General features: G+C 38.8%; 1 protein-coding gene across 1 annotated transcript in view; it reads left to right on the top strand.

Moving 5' to 3' along the window:
• The window catches only part of ppfia2 (PTPRF interacting protein alpha 2), a 263,924-nt gene that overhangs the window by 223,139 nt on the left and 15,584 nt on the right, over positions 1-25,201 (top strand). Inside the window, exons 22-25 of the mRNA XM_052029827.1 lie at positions 1,230-1,292; positions 8,223-8,249; positions 9,458-9,633; positions 16,756-16,853. Coding sequence (XP_051885787.1) covers positions 1,230-1,292; positions 8,223-8,249; positions 9,458-9,633; positions 16,756-16,853 — 364 coding nt within the window. The remainder of the gene's footprint in view (positions 1-1,229; positions 1,293-8,222; positions 8,250-9,457; positions 9,634-16,755; positions 16,854-25,201) is intronic.

Below are 25,201 nucleotides of genomic sequence, written 5' to 3'. Positions count from 1 at the left end.
TAAGTCTATCACCAATTGTCAGGAAGATGATGTAATTCAGTAACAAGGGACTTAGGACCTGATTTTATGTATGGGAAATTACGCCAATTAATCAAAGAAATTTAGGATAGATAAGAGGATACTGATGTATATAACAAATCAGACATTTCACAAGGTGCTACACAATAGATTGTTACATAAAGTAAGAGTTCACAGTACAGAAATATGCCAACATGCATTGAGATTTGGTTAAAGGGCAGAAAGTAGATGAGGGATAATGAGTCTTTTTCAGAATAGCAAATTTGCAAATGGTATGTCACAGGGATCAGGACTAAGCTATTAACACTCTGCATTAATGACTTAGATGAAAGGGCGGAATGTACCTACGTGGGAAGATGAGCTATGAGGAGGATGTGTAAAGTCTGCAAAGACATGTAACCAGATGAAGTCAGTGGGCAAGAAGGTAGCAGATGGAATTGAATGTAGGGAATATTCCTTTTGTGTGATTATTCCTTTTGATTGGAATAGTAGAGAACGATTTTCAAAATCGTGAGAAATTTATAAGTACTGATTCATAACACACTGTGAGCTAACAAGTAATACATCAAGGGATTAAGAAGTTAAATGGTATGTTAGTCTTTATTGCAAGGGAAGTGAAATACAAGAAAAGAAGACATGGTGAATTTAAATAGGGCTTTAGTGAAAACACAACTTGTGTACTGGATACAATTTTGATCTCTACTTGCCTTGAAGTGATCAGTTTGGATTCACCACATTAGCCGATGAAGAAAGATTGAGTAGAGTTGACCCAAACTCACTAAAATCCAGAAAAAATGTAAGGTAATCCCATTGACACATATAGAATATTGACAGGATTAATAGGTAGATTTTGAAACGCTCTCTGACTTGAGATTACGGATCCATGAGGCATTCAAGATAAAAGGTCAGTAAATTAGGACTGAGATGAAGAAAGATTTTTTTACTCAGGAGTTTGAAAATTTATGGATTTCTCTATCCCAGAGGCTGTGAATGTTCAGTCTCTGGGTATATTCAAGAATGAGATCAGAAGATTTTGGGAACTAATGAAATCAAATGAGGTGGAAATCAATCATGATTTTATTGAAGGGTAGAGCAGGCTTTGTGGGCCATGCGGCCTATTCCTGCTTCTATTTCTTATGTTTTTATGTTCTTCTTTAACATTGCCTGCCTCACCTGGATTGACATTGGTTCTCTGTGGGCTTTATAATTAGCCCTCAGGAAATGTCTGGGTGACACATGAGGAAATGGAAAATTTAACATCTGCTGCAAGAATGGTTAGTCTCCTCTTTATTGTTCTACTTACCTTAATGCTGATTTAATTTTTTATGGCACAATTCACTGCTTGCATGCTTAGTTTCCAAATCTCTTTAATTTGTAAACTACAAACGAAAATGCAGTAAAAACACATTCTTCTTATAACATAAGTTAAATAATCATATATTAAGATGAATCATACAATATCCCCGACTGCTGAAATCTTAATTTCTCTCTGCATCAGATTAGAAAGACTTATGTTATAACTCTTTTCAAAGCAAGATAAAGAGATTTGCAAGAAACTATTTAAATTTCTCAGTAATTTTACCATTTGTCTGAGTTATTCTGTTTCACACAGTTATGTTTTCATAAAATAAGAACTACATTTGTCCAAAATATTTCAAATGGAAGAGTAATCAAAATTTCTCTATGTAAAATTTAGTTGTCCTATCTGGCTGATTTTTATGTTTTCAATTTGATCTGAAAGTGAAATCCTTTCAACCCATATGAAAAATCTAGTATGGTTGTTATTACGTGTAATGTTCCTTTTTCAGTTACCATGATCTACCATTTATTATTGTTCTGCTAATTATTATATAATCAACCAAAATATCTTGCACCAGGAAATTTCTCAGAACAGTTTTTGTCCCTTCACTGTTATACAATTAGCAATCACCAATTCTACCTTTCTCCAAATATTAATGTCGGACAAATGTCATTGAAAAATGGCTGACACCTATCCAATTTTTGGGTGAGACTTGTTCTAACCCTGACGACTCAAAAGTTTTATGGCACCAAAGGCCCTTTTGATGCACAGTACCTTTCCATGAGGCATTGGTAGGCACAACTAAGTACAGATTTAAAATTCCAAATCTTATTTTTTCTCACATTCTAGCATCAATTTTTTTTTAAAAAGCTGGTGGTATGGCAGCAGATACTCGTATTCAACCATGTCCATATCCCCAATGCTGATGATGAGTGGGCCCCTGCAAGTTTCTGCCAAAACCATGTCTGACCTGGCACTGCATGTATTATCAAAGCTGATGAAACATTCAATCAAAGAGTGAATTGAGCCCAGGCTGAGGCTACATGGATTATGTATTCTATGGTTTGCATTTCCTGCCACTGTTGCTCCCATATGTAAATCCTCTAGCCACTGCCTCTTCCCCCACCCCTGCTTCAAATTCCAGTTTCCCATTCCTCCTGTCTCCTGATTCTGCCTTTGCCACTAAACTATTTTAGAAGAGATTACTTTACCTGCCATTAATAGGTTTCATTTCATTGTGTTATCAGTGAACTTCATATACTCATAAAATATGAAGCGCTAATATCAAAATTACATCATGAGCCTCAGTTCATGATGTTTCTTTTGAAATAAATTGGTCCAGCTTTTCCTTATTCTGTTTAGGAGGAAAATTGAAGCCAATATTTAATTCCCTTTACTTTTGATATGGTGATGGTAGTGACTCATGTATTGATATCCAATTTATGGCATCTAGAATGGTTGTATAAACATCAGCCTGGTGCCCCTGAAGAGGTAAGAGAGGAAGAAGGTAACCTTTGCACTTTGCTCCTGTTAAATTTCATTGCTACTGTTGATCCTGGACCTCAAACCCCCACAACTTTCTCTGGTCCCTATGTTCATGCTTCTGGGCTTCCTACTACTGCCACTGGTGCCTCTTGGTCTCTCCCAGATTTTGTCTTCCTGCTGCTGACTAATAATTTAGGTGGGGCTGATCTGCATGAGTTGCAGCTAACTGGAGAACTACTGGAAGAAAATGTCCATTGCAGCTCAGGGACTGTGGAACATATGCCACTTCACAATTATTTAATGCATGACTTGGACTTGATATTTATTGATCTAGAATGGCCCATCTAAGTAGAATGAATGGTCATGTACTTGAGGTGCAGGAGAAATCACTTTTCCTCTGCCACACAATTGAGATGTAATTCCTTTGAAGCAGAAATAGGTTCGAGAAATGTCCCAGTATTTAGTTTACTGATTTGGAAAGCAGTTTGATGTTTTTTTAAAAAGTGTCCACAAATCAATTTTCTTACTGTTTTCTTAATAATCTTGATATGATTTATTGTTAATTATTGCATTTTATTGTATTGTATTTGTTGGATTTTCTAACTAGTTTTCAATATTTTCTAAAGTCCTATGAGTTGAATAAAAAGCTGAACCCAACTGTTGACAAAGTAGAGGATCGAAAACGAGAGTGACTGACTGGTGAAATGACTTTGCATCATTGGTTGAAGTGTCACTGGTGCAGAATGTATTGGTAGTAAAATATGGCAACTCCACTTTCCATTGCGGAGCATTCTCCTTAAAGGGCAGTATCAATGGGCACAACAGGAATCAGGAGTAGGTGAAAGAGGACATAAGGGCACAGCAGACCGTTATAATTGTGTTGTACATGCTGGCTGCATCTGTCATTGTGACAGATGACAAAGTTTTGCTTGTCTAACTAATTGTTACATGGCAATGCAAAATGTTTTCTAAACAGTTTTTAAACTTTATTCCCAATCAATATGAATACAAATTCAAAATAGCAGATTTATACATCTATTTCATTTTACACAATATCAGTGCCTTACCAAAAACAAACCTAAACAAGTTATGTTTAATACTTAATGGTAATAATTTGTTTAAAAAAACCTGTAATGGCTGAATATCTGAAAAACTGAAAATGTTGGAAACAAACAGCCAACTATGTCAGTATTTGTGAGGGTAAAAGGACAGAGTAGCATCTAACATAAGGCCATAGATCGAAACATTTACAGGTACAATGTAGAGATGTTGGCTGACTCAGCATGTCGACATATTATTGTTTTTGTCGATAATTCCATTTCTTGCAATATTACATATTGGTTAACATGATTATATAACATTTGTTTATGCAAGTTTTAATATAGTCATTGTACTGGCTTACAGCTGCCTTAAAATAGTTATCAAGGAATGTTGAGTAAACATATGAACCAATGCACCAGCAAATAAAATTACTCCTCCGATGATTCCATCCATCTGTGCATCCCTCCCCATCCCCCACCACCCCATTTACGTACAAACCTCATTACTCACAGTTTGATCTTCAAAACACAGCAAGTCTGTCACAGGAAGATATAAACTCATCTTGTGTTTTCACTGCATAGCAATGATTTTTCAACACAGTTGGATCAAGTGCAGATGTACAAAACAAGCCACTGCATAAATTTAAAATCTGGTTAAAGGCAACGTGTAAGAATAATTCAGATGAGCAGCTACATATGTGTATATGCAGACACAAGTAACTAAATGGTTGCTACATGGTTGTTTCAGTATCTAATTCATTATATCAATTCTAAGTTTAAAAAAATATTACACATAAAAAGTAGAACATGGACATAATTCTGTTTTGAATATTTAACACATTGTTGATATATTTACTGTCTGATAAGTTAAGGGTATCTGGAAGCACTGTCATGTTATCTGAGCACAGATAAGAATGTCTGCATACATTAAGAAAAGCCTAAAATTCACAAAAAAATTAGGTTTAATCAGTGGAAGAGGATGCCTCTATAAAATTGGTTCTTAGCCATATGAGCATGCTATTGGATTTTAAAGTGAGACTGTAAAACATGGTCCTGAAATTTTGAAGTCCAGGTGCTCTGCAAAGCAATCACCTAATTTGCATTTGGTTTCTCCAGTGAAAGGAGATGACATTGTGAATATGGAATGCACTGACTTGGAATAAGCACAAGTAAGTCACTGCCTCACCTGGAAAAAACTGTTTGCATCCCAAGATGATGGGAAGGACAGGTGATTGCTTTGTGGAGCAGCTGCACTAAGTCTGCAGGGGAGTGGCCGTAAGTTTCCTGTTACCTGCCACTTTAATTCTTCAACCTACTCCCACTCTGACTATCTGTCTGTGACCTATTGCACTGTTAAAATGGGGCCCAAGTATGAGGAATAATATCTCATCTGTCTGAGCATGTTGCTGCCCTCGAAGCTCATTAAATTCTCCATCTACAGGTATCTATCTGTATTAGAACAGGCCATTTCTTCTGTAAGTCATCCAAATGTGATACTGGCTCATTTCGTCTCTCTCCATTAGTTCAGCCTGACCTACTGGATTTGTCCCACAGTCCTACTATTAGCAACACATTGCACTTCTTTGTCTGTATTATCCCCCTCATGCTGCCCCGATTAATCCATTTGACTGGATAACTCCTACAACTCATCCCCATGGCAGCCTTGGTGTAACAAGTTCCCAGAAGAATGTTACTTTTAAATAATCAAGGGCTCAGAGTCCTGTCAAACTAATGTACTTTGTTGTTACAACCCCCAGTTACTTCAACGATATAGACATTACCTGATTTCTGATGGCCAGTCCTCACAGGTTTCCTATCTCGGTCTATCTGCCTCTCTTTCTTTTGATGTCTCCAGTGAGCCCTAGTTCCACACAACTCAATACTTTGCATTTCACAAGTGTACTTTAATGTAATTATGTTTATTCTTTTAATCAATGTTGGAACCTGCCTAGCCACTGTCTGACACATTGTACATTTGGTCGTTAAACATGTCATCTTTATCTACTCTCATTGTTCAGTTCAGCTCCACTGACTCCACAGTTCGTCTGTTACATAGACATTACAATGACTTTTCCTTGATTAGGCAATATACTGCACTTCACTTGGTAACTAGGGTTTTAACAATTAATGTAGATACCATATTGAACAATACTATCACAATAAATCTTATTCATGTATGTGGACATGTTAAATACTGCTATATTATCACACAGGCCTCACCCTGTCACAGGTATTTCCTTTGTCCTATCCATCTCTCCTGTTACCTTCTCTGTGACTTAAAAGTACATGCACTCAAATATTAGATTCCTCATGAAGGTGAGCAATTGAACTCCAACATGCAAGTGCTGCAGAAAAAGCACCTCCATCCATTTGAATGGGAAGAAATGGCTGTGAGGGATCAAGGTAAATATAGGGTAAATTACATTTTAAAAAATAATTGAGTTTATTGCAAGTTTTTAAGTGTTTTTCTGTCCTTAAGTATTTTGGTTCCTGAGTTTTAAAAACAAATGGTAGAAGTGGGTTTGTTCTCCCCCTATCCCCGAACACCCACATAAACCCCTGACTCTGCTTCAGATCATGGAGTTGATGCCACTGATCAAATAAAGGTGTGGACTTGTCATTGATTCCAATGTTGGTTGTCCTCTCATTTCATCCTCTTTTCACTTTTGTTTCAATCTCTTTCTGCTGTCACTTCCTGTCTTTTCTGATTTTAATCTTTCACATTCACTTGTGCTTCTGCCTCCATTCCTAAAGACTTCCTCATTTTTTTTTTCCTTTTCTCTTTTTCCCTTTTCTCTTTTTTAACTGTTGTCTATTTGCCATTATCCCTGTTCCAGAACGTTTTCAAAAGTAGATGTGTTCTAGGGTCTCGTTCAACATTTACCTCTCAGTCAGCATTGGTTACTTGTCTCATTGTGGCATTTTTGAGTATTTGTTTGTTGTCATGCTTATCTATCTGACTGCATTTCAAAGGTACCTCATAAATTTGTTAACCATGTGGGGTGTTTTCAGGACATAAAATGTTCTTTATAAATGCAAGGATTTTTGTTTTCAGTCCAGTGCCTATGTGCTGACAAAATTTTAACTGCTATCTATGATTTTTTCTAAAGTTCCAACAGATTCACTCTCAGATCAAGGATCAAAATACTTAGATTTACTCCTTTGGTATGGATTGGACACATTGTTCTGAGATCTCAACTTAATTTTAACCATAATCTGGGCAATTTTGTCCAGAAGCCCTACATGAATCCCCCCCTATATTCCAACAAAATTGCTGTCGCTGACATTACTCTGATACCATCAGCTGAGACTAGAGAATCAGTGTTATCTAAGAAAAAATACTGTCAATAGATATCTTGTCATTCCAGTTGATAATGTAAATAAGGTCGTACAAGATACAGTTATATGTATCTTGTTATTCTGAAATTTTTTTCTGTAAAAATATTTTTTCTTTGGTCAGTATCAGTCAGTTTTAAAATATTGAAAATGGTGGGAAATTAGAACTAGTAGCTTGAGCAAACTTCAGTTAATATCCAATAAGCTAAGCATCATGAATCTAAATTTCATTGCAAATAATTCTGCAGCAATACAACTAAATGCTTTTAATGTAATGCTGTGTCTTAAGAGTGTTCACATTTGGAATAGAGATCAAAATAATCATCATTCATTTTCTCTTCTGCAATGTAAGATTCCACTCAAACACTTTTGCTTGAATGCCAGTTGAATTTAAGTCTGCCAATTGGCAACTATTTACTCATATAACACCACTGTTAAAGTTATGGAAAATTCTATCTGTTGGCAGTGCCCAGAAATTTTTGAGCAAATTCAAGAAAATCATCAATATTATACATGATTTACAGAATCTGAATTCTAAAGTATTTAACTTGACTTGAGGCTCTTGGAAATAACTTGACTGAGATAACTCAGACAAAAAAAAATCCAGAGAAATGCCTGGAATTTTGGAATACTTCCAGAATATTGTACAATATTTCATGCATGTGTGTTTTTTGAGCTTGAATAATCATTCACAATGCAGATAGATTGTTTATTCTTACTAATATAATGTTAGGTGGAACATGAATATATGTGTGAGTTGAATATGGTTGTCAGAGGAAAGATGTGACAGCCCTAGTTTAAAAATGCAATGTCATTGACACGGCTTTTACAAAAAAATTGCAAATTATGCTGTTTAATTTTGAAAAAAGCATTTCAGTCTTGAAATTCAAGCACACAGCTTTGTTCATTTTGGTTTAACTGCAGTTTGTTATGACTTTTATTAATAAGTCAATATGATTCATGTTTTCATTTGAGAATCATATGACCTAACCTTGTTTTTATTATTTGATTGTTATTAACTGTACTTTCTCGCAATTCTCCAGGAGTCTGAAGAAGGCAGTTGGGCTCAGGTAATGCACATTAATAGATAACTCCGTTTGAACATGCAAGTGCTTAAATGGATGACTACTCATACCTATTAACTTATCCTGTACTTTAAGTGGGTAGCATATAAAGAACGTAAAAGATCTTCTGTTTGTAGATCATTTATATTTGGACTATCAGCTCTTGTTTCAAGGTTTGTTGTACACATGTCAAGTATAAAGCTTACAAGAGCTGAAAATCCCTGGGATTGTTTTAAAAACTGGAAGGAAAATACACCAGGGACTGTTGTCCCCCAAAAGATACCAGAGTTCAAGAGGAAACATTTAGCTTTCCTATTAAGAGCTGGATATTTCTTTATACATCCATGTGTGAATCCATACAGCAGGGTTCTATCTCCACCTGGTCAAGTGTTGGCATGCCTGCTTGAGCACGTTGCACCAGCTACCCCATACAAACCAGGCTAGGGACAAAGAAATTATTTGAGAAGTTCTTTCACCCAGGCCATCCTGCTCTACATGTAGTGGTATATAAATGACAGAAACACATTGAACAATTTATCTTCCATTATTTTTGCCTGAGCAATATTAGAACAAGAACTTCAGTGTGTGCCTGGCATGAAGTGTTGCCATAACTTTGGAGGTAATTTAATTCTTAGTGTGTATCATTTGTTTTGGCTCCATTTTTACTTAATTTTAAAACTTTTTCAGCAAACTAGATGTTCTCTGTTATGTTGCTATGGGCCACGCAGTACCATCCCAAAATATCCAACGTACCCGTTGTCAAACTGATAGAGTGGTGGAAAATCCCCTAAAATCTATATAATCCAGGACTTTGTCAAAGTGATAAACACTGCCCACTAAATTCAGATGTGACCAGAATTAGAATATCGACTTAATTAATTCTTTTAATTTCCACTGCTCAGCTATACATTGCTATTTAATTTCCTTATTAATGACTTTAACAACAAAATATGGAATATTTATTAACTTTCCATGCAGGTTTGTAAATCTGTTTTTAAAAGGATGAGATTTGACCTAATAGCAATAATCATTGAGAAATATTCCTGCAGGTATCTTTTGACTCACTACAACTCCATACTCCCTCACTGAAATGAAAGAGATTATAAAGCTATACTATTAGCATTTTAAAATTTATTATGCATTTTAAAATTTCTTTTTTTAATATTCATCCCCCAAATGAATTTGGATAAATCATTTCTTGCCCACTCCAACAGACTTTGGCCTATGGTGACATGAATCATGAATGGATTGGTAATGAATGGCTTCCTAGTTTGGGATTACCTCAGTACCGCAGCTACTTCATGGAGTGCCTGGTAGATGCTAGAATGCTGGATCACCTGACAAAGAAAGATCTCCGTATTCATTTAAAAATGGTGGATAGCTTTCATCGGTATGTTTAAATTTTGTCTAAAAGAGTCTGTCTATCCATAAATTGTATTGCAAATGCAGATCTTTATTTAAAATTCATTCTTGAAAGACTTGAGTAAGCTCGAAACTCAAAGCTCATCTAGCATATTACAACCATGTCCAGATGGGTGCAAAAGAAAATTGTAAAGTTACTCTGGAACATCTGTATACTGTTGTATGCTGTGTAATGGTTTTCTCCACAGGAGTCTGAACCCTCCTACGGTTTTCCCAGAATGACCAAAGACTTTGGTCAGGTACACCAATGTGCAAACCCACTGTCTGAGGGTTATGAGACTCACCTGGGAGCCTCACCAAGATCATAATTTGGACCCCCTAAGATTTGAAAATTAATGCCATATTTTTAACCACCTTTTAAAGGCAATTGATAGCAAATCAATCTGTTCTTGGTGGGGGACTAAAATAAAAGCAAGAAGAAAAAGCAGAAACAGGCCATATGTGCATTCAAGAAGATCACAACTGAATTTCAACATAATCTATTTTCCTGACCCTATCCTATATACCATAATTTCCTTAGTGCCAAAAATATGTAAAATATAATAATTTCAAAAACAGTCAACAATCTGAGTGAAGTTGTTTCTCTCAGTTCTAAATGCTGTCCTTGGCCCAAGAATATGATTCCTAATTATATAATCTCAGACACGGGGGGAAAAGTATTCTAGGTAACTACCTTGCCAACTTCTCAAGGAATTTTATACATTTTCCGGAAATAACTTCTCATTCTTCTAAACTCTAGAGAATACAGGGCAGTTGTCTCATCTCAGGAATCAATTTATAAAATATGTGTTGCACTGCCTGCAAGACAAGCATTTACTTACATAGGTAAGGGAACCAAAACTGTATGCAATTTATCAGGTATAATCTCACCAAAGATCCTGTTACTCTTAGACTTTGTCTAGCTTACAAGTAAAGCTAATGGATAATTTGCCTTCTGAGTTACTTGCGGTATAAGTATATTAATTGTAGTTTCCCTTCCATGATGCACACCATCCTAACTTGGATATATATGGTCATTCCTTCATTGGGTCAAATTCTTAAACTTCCTACCTAACAATAGTGTTGGAGTCCTTTCACCAGAAGGACTACTGGAGTTCGAGAAGATGGCTCACTAGCACCTCGTGGGCAATTTGGGAAGGCCATAAATGCTGTGCTTGCCAGTAATGCCTGCATCCAATAAAATTAATAAATAAAAATATGGAAAGACCTCCAAATACCTATTTCTACTAATTCTAATATTTTAAAAAAAATATCCTGCTTTTCCATTTTCCTACAAAATTGTAATCCATCTGCCATCTTCGTGTCCAGTCACGTAATCAGTCTTTTTCCATCTGTAGACTATTTGCATCCCAACAGTTTACTTTCACCAACCTTTGTATTTTCAGAAAACTTATTTAAGTTATTGATATAGATTACAAATCAGTGAGGTCAAAGCACTGATCTATCCAATAATCCTCTAGTTAAAGTCTAATTGAAATGATTTACTGATTCCTCTTCTTTAATTTCTATCCATTAGTCAATACAATCCATGCTAATATATTCTCCCAAATGCCATGCACATCAATTGTCAGCACAGCCTCCTGTCTGTCACCTTTTCCTGTATGTTTACTTTTCCTGAAATATATCTTAATTTTGCAAGCATCCAGGTACAAGTCATTTTCCCTTTTGGTGATGTCAGGCTAGCAGCCGCTGAGTTCTTTCTCTCCTCTCTCTCCCCTTTCTTGAACAGTAAAGTTATATTTGTTATCATTTAATCCACAGGGACCATTATAGAAACTAAGGAATTCTCGAAGATCAAAACCAATGCATCCAATACTTCTGTAACCAACAATTTTACAAATATTCCCAAGGATGTTGCCAGGACTGGAGGACGTTGTAAGGAGAGACTATTTTCCCTGGAGTGAAGGAGGCTGAGGGGTGATCTTGTAGCGGTTTATAAAATCATGAGGGACATAGATAAGGTAGATGGTCACAGACTGTTTCCCAGGGTAGGGGAGTCTAAACCTAGAGAGCAAAGGTATAAGGTGAGAGGGGGGAGATTTAAAGAGGACTTGAAGGGCAAATTTTTCACAAAGAAGGTGGTGGGTATATAGAACAAGCTACCAGAGGAAATAATCGAGGTGGGTGCAATTATAATGTTTAAGAGATATTTAGACAGGTGCATGGGTAGGAAAGGTTTGGAGGGATATGGGCCCAAACGCAGGCAAACCAGAGGAGCTCAGGAAGGCACCTTGGTTGGCATAAATGAGTTGAGCCAAGGGGGCTGTTTCCGTGATGTATACAGGAAGTCCCCGGGTTACGAACACCCGTACTTACGAACGGCGGGAAGAAGGCGCGAAATTGGGCGCAGAATGGTTTGCCTGTCAGTGTTGACTTTTTCCAGGTGATGGAGGTGGCGACTGGCTGGATCGTGGATTTCATGTGTTACAGTCTGTAGCACTATTTTGGGGCAAGGATGTTCGAGGAGTTCCGAATGATGAGGGACGCCATGAATGGTCACCAGCCCCCTCTCCCGCTGCCCCCACCCACCATATCTATCTCTCTATCTATCTCTATCTCCCTCTCTATCTATCTATCTATCTATCCAGCACTCGCTCTCCCCCGACAGGTTGTCCCCGGGTAATGACCGAGGTCCGTTTCTACAGATGTCCTTAAGTTGATTTTGTCCGTCAGTCGGAAAATACACAAAATTCACTCGATGTGGTAACTGTACCTCCACAGTACTGTACTGTAATGAATGACACCAAACGCACCTAAGACTGTCAGTCTTCACATGTCCCGGCGATAACAAGTTATGCTGTATTTTAGATTGCTTCGCATTATGTGTGGAATTATAATGAGACTGGAATCAAAATTCCATTTGGATCTTAATATATAGCAATAAATAAATTAAATTTTTAAATTTTAAATTTTTTTAAATTTTATTTACAGCGTGGTAACAGGCCCTTCCGGCCCAACGAGTCCGCGCCGCCCATTTTAAACCCCAATTAACCGACCCATATGTCTTTGCAATGTGGGAGGAAACCGGAGCACCCGGAGGAAACCCACGCAGACACAGGAGAACGTACAAACTTCTTACAGCAACGGGAATTGAACCCCAATTGTTGGCGCTGTAATAGCATCGCGCTAACCGCTACGCTACCGTGCTGCACTGAAGCTTGTAGTGACTTAGGACTAATTGACGCTAGATGTGAACTGTACGTAACTGTTCTGACTTACATACAAATTCACCTTACAAACAGACTCAAAAATGGAACTCGTTCGTAATCCGGGGACTTCCTGTAACCCCATAACCCCAGGACTTAATTTTCATTGATAGAGCTAAATCTCAGTGATCTAGGGAAATCCATCTCAGTGAAGCCAAAGTTGGAAGCTGAGCAGGATGCACAACTGCCAACATTTAATGTATTCAGCACGCCCAACCAAGGAGATGAAAAATAAAAACCTGCACATGTTGGAAATCTGAAATAAAAACAGAAAACATTGGGAATAGCAGGTCAAGCAACATCAGTGGAAAGAGAAAGAGTTACATAGAAAATAGAACAGTACAGCACAGAACAGGCCCTTCAACCCACAATGTTGTGCCAACATAGCTAATCCCTCCTACCTACAGATTGCCCCTATCCCTCCATTTTCCTCTCATTCATGTGCCCATCCAAGCCTCTCTTAAAAGCCCCCAATGAATTTGCCTCCACCACCCCATCAGGCAACGCATTCCAGGCATCCACCACTCTCTGAGTAAAAAAACATACCCCTCACGTCTGTTCTGAACCTACCCCCTTTCACCTTAAATGCATAGCCTCTGGCATTGGATCGCTCAACAATGGGGAAAAATATATTGCATGTCCACCCTATCTCTGCCCCTCATAATTTTATACACTTCCAACAGGTCACCCCTCAGCCTCCGCCAGTCCAGAGAAAAGAGCCCAAGTTTGTCCAGCCTCTCCTGATAGCACATGCCTTCTTATTCAGGCAGCATCCTAGTAAACCTCCTCTGCACCCTCTCTAAAGCCTCGACATCCTTCCTACAGTGAGGTGACCAGAATTGCACACAATACTCTAAATGCGGCCAAACCAGAGTTCTATAGAGATGCATCATAACTTTTTGACTCCTATACTCAGTTCCTCGATTAATGAAAGCAAGCAGTCCATAAGCCTTCTTAACCACCCTACCTATGTCACCACTTTCAATGAGCCATGGACTTGCACCCCAAGGTCTCTCTGCTCTTCAACACTGTTAAAGGTCTTGCCCTTAAGAGTATACTGCCTCTTGACATTAGTCCAGCCAAGGTGCAACACCTCACATTTATCCAGGTTAAACTCCATCTGCCATTTCTCTGGCCACATCTGCAACCGATCTATATCACGCAGTATCTGTCACTCCACCAATCTTGGTATTGTCTGCAAACTTACTAACCCACCCATCAACATACTCATCCAGGTCATTTATGTACATCACAAACAGCAGAATCCCAGTAGAGACCCCTGCAGAACACCACTACTCACAGGCCTCCAACTTGAATAAGTCCCTTCAACCACCACCCTCTGTCTTCTGTGGGCATTCCAGTTCTGGATTCACACAGCCAATTCTCCACTGACCCCATGCATCCGAACTTTCTTGATCAACCTATTATGTGGGACCTTTTCAAATGCCTTACTGAAGTCCATATAGATGACATCCACAGCTCTACCTTCATCAATCTCTCTCGTCAACCTTGTCAAAAAACTCAGCCAGATTAGTAAGACATGACTTGCTCCACACAAAACCATGCTGGCTTTTTCTAATCAAGAGAGTTGATGTTTGTGGTCCAAGACCCTTTGCCAGAACCTCTGACGGAGGGCCTCAGACCTAAAACAAACTCTATTTCACTTTCCATGGATGCTGCTTGGCCTGCTGAGTTCTTTCCAGTATTTTCTGCTTTCATTTCAGTGGCCCCAAAAATGTTCACAACTCACAAATTGTTTCCCCGGTAGTTTGGTAGACATACAAGTCAGCTGGCAATGTTTGGCATTTATGTTGTCTTAAAAAGTATGCTCTAGCAATACACACTTGTTCGTAGAAGCCAAATATCATACCATACTAGAGCAGTGCTTGTAAGCCTAAAATTGCATGTGTCAAGCTAAGGCCTGCATCAGCTGTTGCCATTTTCTATCAGGTTGTCACCTTCCTGGAGATTGGAGCAATGAGAGGAGGATTGTACTGGGAAGAAAGGAGAGCTCAATTGTGAGACAGGAAATCAGAGGAGGGCTGGAGGACAGAAGCATATGGTGATGAGGAAGAGTACGGTAATATAGGGCAGGGGGAGGAGGATAGAATTTCAGAGAGGGATGAGAATATGAGATCTAAGAGAAGAATGGGGTAGCTGGAAAGCATTTGGCACAAGGATTAGGGCGTTGTAGAGAAGAAAGGAGATCAGAGTGTAAGAGGACAGGGATGAAAAAGAATAAAGAAATCTGAAATTGGGAGAGAGAATTGAAGGATAGTGTAGTAGTATGTGGGGTAATGAAAGAGGATCAAAGGACAGGGATTCAAATGGGATTGTATAGTGATTGAAGGGGAGAAAAGTCCTGAATGGGAGAAAAAGGCAAGAAGCACATCTAACAAGAACTCAAACAACATAAATATACCAGACCACCACATGTGCCTGACAGTGGTAGTGGCAAGTCTGAACAGTGTTATTGTCTTATTTATAAAAAGTGTCCCGAAGGCGCGTCAGTCGTATGAAATCATGTCCATGCTTGTTATATGGATACTTGCTTTGAAATTGTATTATTATTTTCAATGGGTTGGTGGCATCGTGATTTTATTAATGGACTGGTAATCTAGAGATCTAGATTAATGATCTGAGACATGACTTCAAATTCCACCATGGCAACTGGGGATTTTAGGTTCAATTAATTAAATAACTGTCTGGAATAGGTACTGAGGAACTATCAAAGTATTGCAGGAATCTATCTGTTTTGCTAACATCCCTTTAGGGAGCAAATCTGCCTTCCTTTTCCAGTCTGGCCCATTTGTAACCCCAGATCCTGCACTGGGGTCAACTCTTAAGTGCCCTCTGAAATAATCTAGCATTATATTCCGTTATACCAAACAGCTACCACATAGGCTGCAGCAGTTCAAGGTGGTGGTTCATCACCAAGTTCTTAAGGGATCTTGGGAAAGGGGAATAAATGCAGGCCTTGCCTGTGATGCCCATGTCCTGTGAATTAATAAAATAACTTCAAACTTCTTTAGTGTACCTCCATTCTTTGTTCTACTTGGGTTTTACATGTTGTTAGTTCCCACATGGACCACAACAAATGATTCCTATCCTCCTTTTCCATTGTTCTCCAATGTCTAGGAAATGGGCTTTACCCTGCATTGTACAACCAGCACGGTCTTAATGACTTTTGATCTTGGCTGCAGAGAACAGCATCTATTCCCTTGACTTTTCCAGCCCATAACACTGCAGTCTCCCTTTTTTTGCTCACCCAACTTAAAATACCTTCTGTTGCCCATTTTCAATATAATCTTTGTTTTCATCCACATTGGTATCAAGTACCTTATTTCCGTTGAATAACCCAGAGAAATCTGATTACCTAAGTCACAGTTGCATCATATCACATCACTGTGTTTTTATCTCACAGTTCTGAGATGATTTTTCAAGTTCCTGGCACTAACTGAAGCTATAATTGCATGGAATCATACTGCTTTTCACAAATTCCTGTGTCCTGCTGATGTGGATGCCACTTGCACTTTTCTCTGGCTCATTTTAATTGATTATATTTGATTAGGTAAAGTTTTATGTACATGATTAACTTCTTTTGTTTTATACTAATACTTGTACTTGGTGGATTACTTCCTTCACTGCATTCCAACTAAGTTTGTCAAACAATTTGTAAAGTGATTTACAGAAACTCCTGAGGCCAGCATTATAGGCCACCCACAAAGTAGATGCAAATATTTGCCCTAGTGTCCAGGCCTTCTAATTTCTTTGCTAAATTATCCAATACCTTCACTATTATAAACATTTGTCTGACAGGTATCAATTTCTTTTGAAAACAGCTGCAAAACAATTAAAAAATTTTTTGTATTGTTCTTCTTCAGAACAAGTTTACAGTATGGTATTATGTGCTTGAAGCGGTTAAACTATGACCGAAAAGAACTGGAAAAGAGGAGAGAACTAAGCCAGCATGAAATTAAAGGTGAGAGATGTTTTACTGCAGCTTCAAAATAAGTGATGTATAGAACATCTGATGCTTAAATGAGAAATTATACATATGTAAAATATAAAATAACGTGGCATTCCTCATCATGAGTTAAAACATAAGCTAAATTATGATGTGTGATATGTCATGGCTAAAATGTGACAAGAAGTAACTGATATTTTCTGGGAGCCATTGCAGTGCATAAGAATTTTAATATACTAGGATGAATATGTTTGGTATATTTGAAGGTGAAAGATTTATATTATTGAAACAGAAAATCGCTGTGGTGGTGTCTCTTAATACTTAAAATTGTCTTTAAAATACATATAGTTAAATTCTTTCTTTCTTTTTCAATCTTTTTATTAGTTTTCAAATTAATACAGATTGATATATAGCATCAATATTTATACATGTAATACAAAGGGATCAGGATAACAATCATAGCATTGATAATCATAAAGAACAATAAAATGTAAAAAAAAATCTGTAGATCCAACGATCCCTTAGTAAATAAATATAATATAAAGGAAAGGAAAGAAAACGATTTATTATATAAATTATAAAAAAAATCAAATCAGTAAGAAAAATTGTAAACAATATAAACTAAACTAAACAAAAAAAACAAACAACAAAAAAAAACTGGGCTAAAATTTCTCAGTAGAGACAGAGCAATATTATGTCGTCAACTCCGTTCCTCCAAGTTGGAAAGTTATTGAAAGGGGATCTACATCATGTGAAAATATTGAATAAATGGACTCCAAATATCTTCAAATTTAAGCAAAGGATCAACAGTACCATTCCTAATTTTTTCCAAGTTTAAACATGATATAGTTTGAGAAAACCATTGAAAAGTAGTAGGGGGTATTGGATCCTTCCATTTAAGCAAAATGGATTGTTTGGCCATTAATGTAACAAAAGCAATCATACGGTTAGCGGAAGCAGATAAATGGCCAGACTCTATCCTTGGTAATCCAAAAATTGCAGTGATAGGGTGAGGTTGTAAATCAATCTTCAATAGGTTTGAAATAATGTTAAAAATGTCTTTCCAATATTTTTCCAAAAGAGGATAGGACCAAAACATATGTGTCAAAGAAGCCACATTCGATTTACATCTATCACATATAGGATTTATATGGTTATAAAAACGAGCTAACTTATCTTTGGACATATGGGTCCTGTGGACTACCTTAAACTGTATCAATGAGTGTCTGGCACACATTGAAGATGAAGATGTAACTAAATGAAGAAAATTCTTGTACATACAGTTGAAAATAAATGCCAAAAAGTTGGATCGGGTAATTTTATGTTTCTGTCCACTATGCCACTCAATCTCAATGAAAAATAAAATGTAATGGAAAGATTGGGCATTTATGCAAATTGTTCATGTCTGCAATTTTTCATCCAGGCCCTCTGTATAATGGATGCAAGAACATATAGAGGACCTGGACTACATAATGGAGTTTAATGGTATATACTGCATGTGTGATATCACTTCTGTGATTTTCATTCAAGCAGACCATCCACATAGAAGCAGGCTTTCATAAAATTCATAAGGTCTGTTTCAGTGTAACTTCAAGTGGACCTGCCTGAGGCTGGGTGCTTGCTTTAGCTAGATCATCTTTAGTATAACTTGATTACTTTGCTCTCTTGACCCGCTCACCTAATGCCATCCCCCAAATTCCTATGTTGAGGTGATCTCTGCTCCTCAGAAGCTTGCAACACTTACCTGAACACTACCCATTCCAACCAATCTACTCACCTAACAACTCCCTCCCTCACCCGCCAATCTGCTGACCAGGCTATGGCCTTACTGCCAAAACATTCTCCTCACTCACCCCTAGATATCCAACTCTTGTCCTGATACCAAAACAGAAAATGCTGGAGAAACTCAGCAAGTCAGGCAGTACCTGTTGAAAGAGTCTGTAACCCTTCATCAGAACAAGCAAAGTGAGGAATGCAAATAGGTTTTCAGTATCAGGGAAGGCGGTGAAGGCATGTGAAGAGTAAAGGGAATGTCTGTGATAAGATGAATTGAAATAGGGGTAGTTAACAGCCAGATAACTTGCTGATCCCACTACCAACTTACAGACCTTGGCCTATCTTGCAACTCAATCCTGGCCCTACCCCCTCAACCAACAGAACCCAATCTAGCTTCTCTACCTGCCAATCCTTGCCCTGACTCCTCTGTAGATTCCTGCCCTCACCTATCTACTTATTGATTCTTTGCTCTATTACAGCAGCTTTTGCCCTGGTCCCTTTACCTCCTGATTCCTTCTCTAATCCTTTTTCTTTCCAATCCATACCTTGAACCTTCCACCCACCAATCCCCAACCTTTTGAAACGGGAAATCCCACATGATATTGGAGAGCTGCCAGTGGTCCACATTGTTTGGAGCTTCCTGCATGTAAAGGTAAATTTGGTTGAGCCTTATGATTTTGATATCAGACTCCATATATCCCACAGAGAACATGTGAGTTAGGGCTGGAACCCACAAGCCATTTCAAATATCCTATAGGTGCAACCTGTGAGGTAACCATGCAGTTTACCACATGGTGACCAGAAATACCTGGAGAGAGATTGTAGCTGCAGATAAAAGAAGGTGGACTTGATTTTCTTAAATATTTTTTATTATTACAGCCTTATCAATCTGTGGTGTTGTCTTGACTGCAAACCTGCACCTCATTTCCACTGTTCTAGTGCTCATACTCATGTTGCCAGTCTTACTTACCTTATTCCATGTCTTCCCTATTCTTGGGGTCAGTCCTGCCCATGGTGGTGGGTGCCCCACCCAATGTCTGGACTGCACAAAATGGCTGGGGAGGGGCTGGATACTGACTGGAAATCAGGAGGACTGGAGATAGCCTGGAAATTGGGAGTGCTGCGAGTCGCTAAATACAAGGAGGGCTAGGAAGAGGCTGAAAATCAGGGCAGCTGGGCAGGGAATGTAGTTAAGAAGGGCTTTGGATACACTCGAGATTGATAGACTAGGGGAGGACTGGAGATCATGAGGGCAGGGGAAATTTTAGAAATCAGGAGATCTGGAGACCCAGGAGAGATAATGAGAGACTAGAAATTGGGAGGGCTGTGGAGGTGCTAGAGAACACGTAGTTGGGAGAGGCTAGAAGGCAGGAGAGCTGGGGAGAGGCTGCTGATACAGAAAGCTGGGGGGAAAGTATGGATTGGGAGGATTATGGAGACTAGATTAGGAGAAAAGTTGTAGGTCATAGGATTGGGGAGAGGATGAAAATTGGATTTCTGGAAGATGGAGATGGAGAGGGCAGGGAAAACTGCAAATCAGGAAGATTTGGGTGACTTAAATTTGCTTGCATCATAGAAGACATGGATGTGTATCGTGCTGTTCAGCAGACCAGGTATGTTGACTTGCTGGCACTGCCTGGATTGTCGGAAGCAAGGGCAGGGGGCTAGCTCTGGGAATCCGAGCAGCGTAATGAGATGTCCAGTGGATGTCATAGCTTCTAGTGTTGACACCCACCAGCATAGGCAGGGCTGACTCCAACAGTAGGGAAGACTTAGAATAAGGTAAGCCAAGCTGCCTATATGAGTATGAACACTAGAACAGTGGAAATGACGTACAGGTTTGCAGTCAAGACAACACCACAGATTGATAAGGCTGTAATAATAAAAACAGTTATGATCAAGTACACCTTCTTCTAGTCTTCTGGTGCTGGAAGATTTATGGATAGGCACAGGAAGGTATCTTTATCCACCCATGAAATCGTAAGAAATAAAAGAAAAATTGGCAATTCAGTCCTTGCAGTAGCTCCATATTCCTCATTTTCTTTAATATCCAAAAATCTATCAACTTCTGTCTGCAATATACTCAGCAACCAAGCCTCCACAACTCCGTTGCATAGGAAAATCCAAAGATTCACTGTCTTCTGGATACATTTCTACTCCTTTCTATCCTGAAGGCTGACTCCTATTTTCAGACTATGATCCTTAGTACTAGACACTCCAGCCAGGGGAAACGTCAAACCCGCACTTACCCTTTCAAGTCCAATGAGAATTTTATATGTTTCAATGAAGTCACCTCTTATCCTTCCAAACTCAAGAGGTGCAGAGAGAGACTTCAGGGTGATATAGACAATATGCTCTATCTATCCTCACGGGACAAATATTCCCATCCAAAGAATCAATCTAGTTTACCTTTGTTACATTCTCCTATTGTAATTATATCCTTCCCTCAATAGGAAAACGGGACCTGTACCCCATATTCACCATGGCCCTATACAATTGCAGTATGATATCTTTCCCCTTGTATTCAAATCTTCCTGTGACACAGTTCACCTTTCTAATTGCTTGGTGTGACTACACATTAGGTTCCAGTGATTTGTGTACAAAACACACAAGTCACTCTGAACACCAACACCTTTCAATCTCTCATCTTTCATAAACAATGTTTTCTAGCAGAATGAATGACTTAATATTTTCTTCAATATATTTCATGTCCTTGCCCATTCACTTAGCCTATCAATATTTCCCTGAAGTCTCCTTACAATCCATGCAATCACCAGCTTTGTATCATCTGCAAACATGGATCTATTATGCTTGGCCTCCTCAGCCAGACTACTGATAAAAATTGTCAACAGTTTGGGCCCTCACACCAGTCACCTCTATTAGGCACAGTCACCTAACTTGAAAATAACCTGTTTATTCCTATTTTCTGTTCTCTGTCTGTTACCTGATCCTCAGAGCCAGCATTGAACCCCCCAATCCATTTGCTCCATTTATGTTTAACAGTCTCTTACGAGGTTCCTTTCTGAAAGTCCAAACATATCAAATATACTTGTTCCCCTTTATCTTTTCGCCTAGTTACAACCTCAAACATCAACCTCAGATTTGTCATATACGATATTGTGAATTTTTAAAGATAACAATCAGTGCATCCAATATCCCCATAGCCAATGCTTTCAAAACTTTAGGATGCAGATCATCAGATTCTGAAGATTTAATGGCTTTCAGCCATGTTAATTGCCTTAACACTATTTTACTAATGCTGATTTCACTCTGAACCTGTTGTTCTACACTGGGAGGTTTTTTGTAATTCCTTCCATGAAAACTGGCACAAATATCTGCTTAATTTCTCTGCTATTTCCTTATTCCCTGTTCTGTCACAGTTTGAATGGTACCCACATTAGCTTTTGTCAATTATCTCCTTTTTAAATGTCAGTAGAAGTTTTCACAGTCCGTTTTTCATGTTTCATGCTACATTAGTGCCATGTTCTGCTTTCCCTTATCAACATCTTGGTCTTCTGCTGAATTTTAAAATGTTCCCATCTTCAAGCTTGCAGCTTTTAGTAACATTATCAACCCTTTCTTTTGATTTAATATTCTCATTAACTTCTCTTGTTGGATCACTTGTGATTAGAAAAGGCCATAAGTATTGGTAGTTATGGAGGTAACTACCAGAGGGCCTTCATATGATATGACCCATGGGAATAGATAAAACTGGAATAAAGCCTGCATGAAATTAACCTTACCCATGGTGTTCTGCCCACAATAAACCCTGCCACAACATGCCCTACTCACAATCACAAAAAGTGCTGGAGGAACTCAGCGGTCAGGCAGCATCTCGGGAGAGAAATAAACAGTTGACATTTTGGGTCAAGACCCTTCATCAGGACTGAAAAGGAAAGGGGCAGAAGCCAGAATAAGAAGGTAGGGGGAGGGGGAGGAGCACACACAGGCAGGTGATAGGTGAGTCCAGGTGAAAGGGGAAATGTAGGTGGGTGGGGGAGAGAAAAGATGTAAAGGAGCTGAGAGGTGATAGGTAGAAGAGGCAAAGGTTCCAAGTGAGAGTCCTGATGAAGAGTCTCGACCCGAAAAGTTGACTGTTTATTTCTCTCCATAGATGCTGCCTGACCTGCTGAGTTCCTCCAGCATTTTTTGTGTGCGTTGCTCCAGATTCCAGCATCTGCAAATCTCTTGTGTCTCCCTACTCACAGTCAGTTGTTCCCTTTTCTTGAAATAAATGTTGGTAGCCCCACAGGAGCCTAACACTTCTAATCATCGATCCCAGCTCCAAACCTCTGCTAACTGTCCATGTCCTGACACAGCTTCCAGCACCCCCACCCCAGCCAATCACGGCCTAGTAACAAAATGTTTGTTTGCTTCTGGTGAAATGTATTTAATGCACCTAACTTGGTACCTTTCAACCTTTCAATTTCTAGGCAATTTTTTTAAACTTGTATGTTATTAAATTTTACTTATGCTTTCTTCTCCATATTTGCTTGGTTCACCACAATAAGATTTCCCATATTTTGTTCATCAATCTGAGGAATTCTAGTTTAGAAAGGATCCAACAATATTGAGGAAAATTACTTCAGCCGGTCCTTAACCAGAACTCATTTTTGTTTTGCTTCTAGCACTTAAAATCTGTTTAGCGTTTGTGCCATGAATATCTTCCAAGAAGGTTGCCATGATTTTCCACTGAAATTGTCTGCATAATTATAATGAATATATCTTCAGCATTTGAGGTGAGACCTGTGTTGAAGGATGAAATTTTCATCCAGAAAATAGAAGGTTTGGTTGTCCTCCTGCTGGACCTCCAGCATGCAGTCAGCAGGAATGGAAATCTAAAGATAAGATTTTCTTACAAGTGAAGGTCAAAGGAGAACAGGAAGAAGGGCTCTCACCAAGGGGCCCTGTCCCCAAAAAGCCTTCTATGAGCAATTTTCCTATTTCCATCTGATGGAGGAATAATGTGTCTTGAGGCCAGGATTTTCAAAGGAGGTGGATATTAAGATCTGCTTCCTGCTGTACAGAGATGTCCTGTCTTAGAGCTATGCCTGGAACAATCTGTTTGAAGGTCAAAGTGGCCTTAAACCTCTTCAAATTATTTCAGGCAGTGGCAGCTAATTTCTTCTGCATGTTGCAGTTTGCAGTCCAGCATTACGTAAGAGACTTTGCAGAAGTTCTTTATACAATGAAAGGAGAATTCATCGCCATGAATAGAGAGCAGCAGGAGTGAAGATGCATGGATATGCTAAGATCAAAGGGTTGCCCATGACTAAGGGAGTAATGAATTGTCCATGTAGCTTTATCTGGACAAAAAACTTGAACTGTTTCACAACAGAAACAGTAAAAGTAGAGCTTTATCCTACCACCAGCAGAATAACTTGACAATCAATGATATGTATGTGAGAAGCTCACTTAATACAATCATTTTCAGACAGTAACCAGTGCATCCCATATTTCAGGCACCACACAGGACCAATGTTGATTCTTAAGAGGACAAGGCTATCTACAAAAGCCTGGCTTCTCACACTGACTCTATATCCAGTAGGCTCTGCCAAAAGCAGATATGTTCATGGAGACAACCTTCAGCATCCTCATGTAGTACTTAAGATACTGAAAATGTGGCTTCCTTCTAGTCCACTCCAGAGACAGTCTATCAATTGGTATTGGTATTGGTTTATTATTGTCACTTGTACCGAGATACAATGAAAAACTTGTCTTGCATACTGATCGTACAGGTCAATTCATTACACAGTGCAGTTACATTGGGTTAGTACAGAGTGCATTGATGTAGTACAGGTAAAAACAATAACAATACAGAGTAAAGTGTCACAGCTACAGAGAAAGTGCAGTGCAATAAGGTGCAAGGTCACAACAAGGTAGATTGTGAGGTCATAGTCCAGCTCATCATATAATTCAAGTAACAATTCATTGTTACTTGCAATATCCCCTACAATCCAGCTATTCTGAGAGCACCGCCCTTGGCCAAACACTTCAACAACTAGAGGAGAAGAAAGTTAAACAAGGCCTTGCTCCTGGTGATGAAGCACACCTTTCCGCTGGTTTCACTACCAGCCTTGTGAACTTTCTGTGCCATTGTGCAAGGGGGGCCCCTTTGCTCCTCCCTTTCGTAAACAAATTCATCAGGAACAGAATCAGAAAATTGGATTGTTCTCCTGGGCTTCCAACGCTGTCATCTTAGAACATAGAACAAACAGTACAGCACAGGAAGACGTCCTTCAGCCCATGTTGTTGTGCCGAACTAATTAAGCTAATGATGCCTAATTACACTAATCCCTTCGGCCTGCATGTGGTCCATATCCCTCCATTCTCTGCATATTCATGTGCCTATCTAAGAGCCTCTTTAACGGCTCTACTATATCTGCCTCCACTACCACCCATAGCACTGCATTTCAGGTACCCCTACTGTCTGTGTGAAAAAAAAACTTGCCCTTTGCATATCCTTGAATTTTCCCCCCTCACTTTAAATACATGCCCTCTAGTATTAAACACTTTGACCCTGGAAAAAAGATACTGCCTGTCTACTCTATCTATGCCTCTCATAATTTTGTAAACTTCTAAAAGGT

This window comes from Pristis pectinata, chromosome 15, assembly GCF_009764475.1.
Source record: "Pristis pectinata isolate sPriPec2 chromosome 15, sPriPec2.1.pri, whole genome shotgun sequence".
Taxonomy (NCBI): Eukaryota; Metazoa; Chordata; class Chondrichthyes; order Rhinopristiformes; family Pristidae; genus Pristis; species Pristis pectinata.
This window is presented reverse-complemented; position numbering and strand designations above follow the sequence as displayed.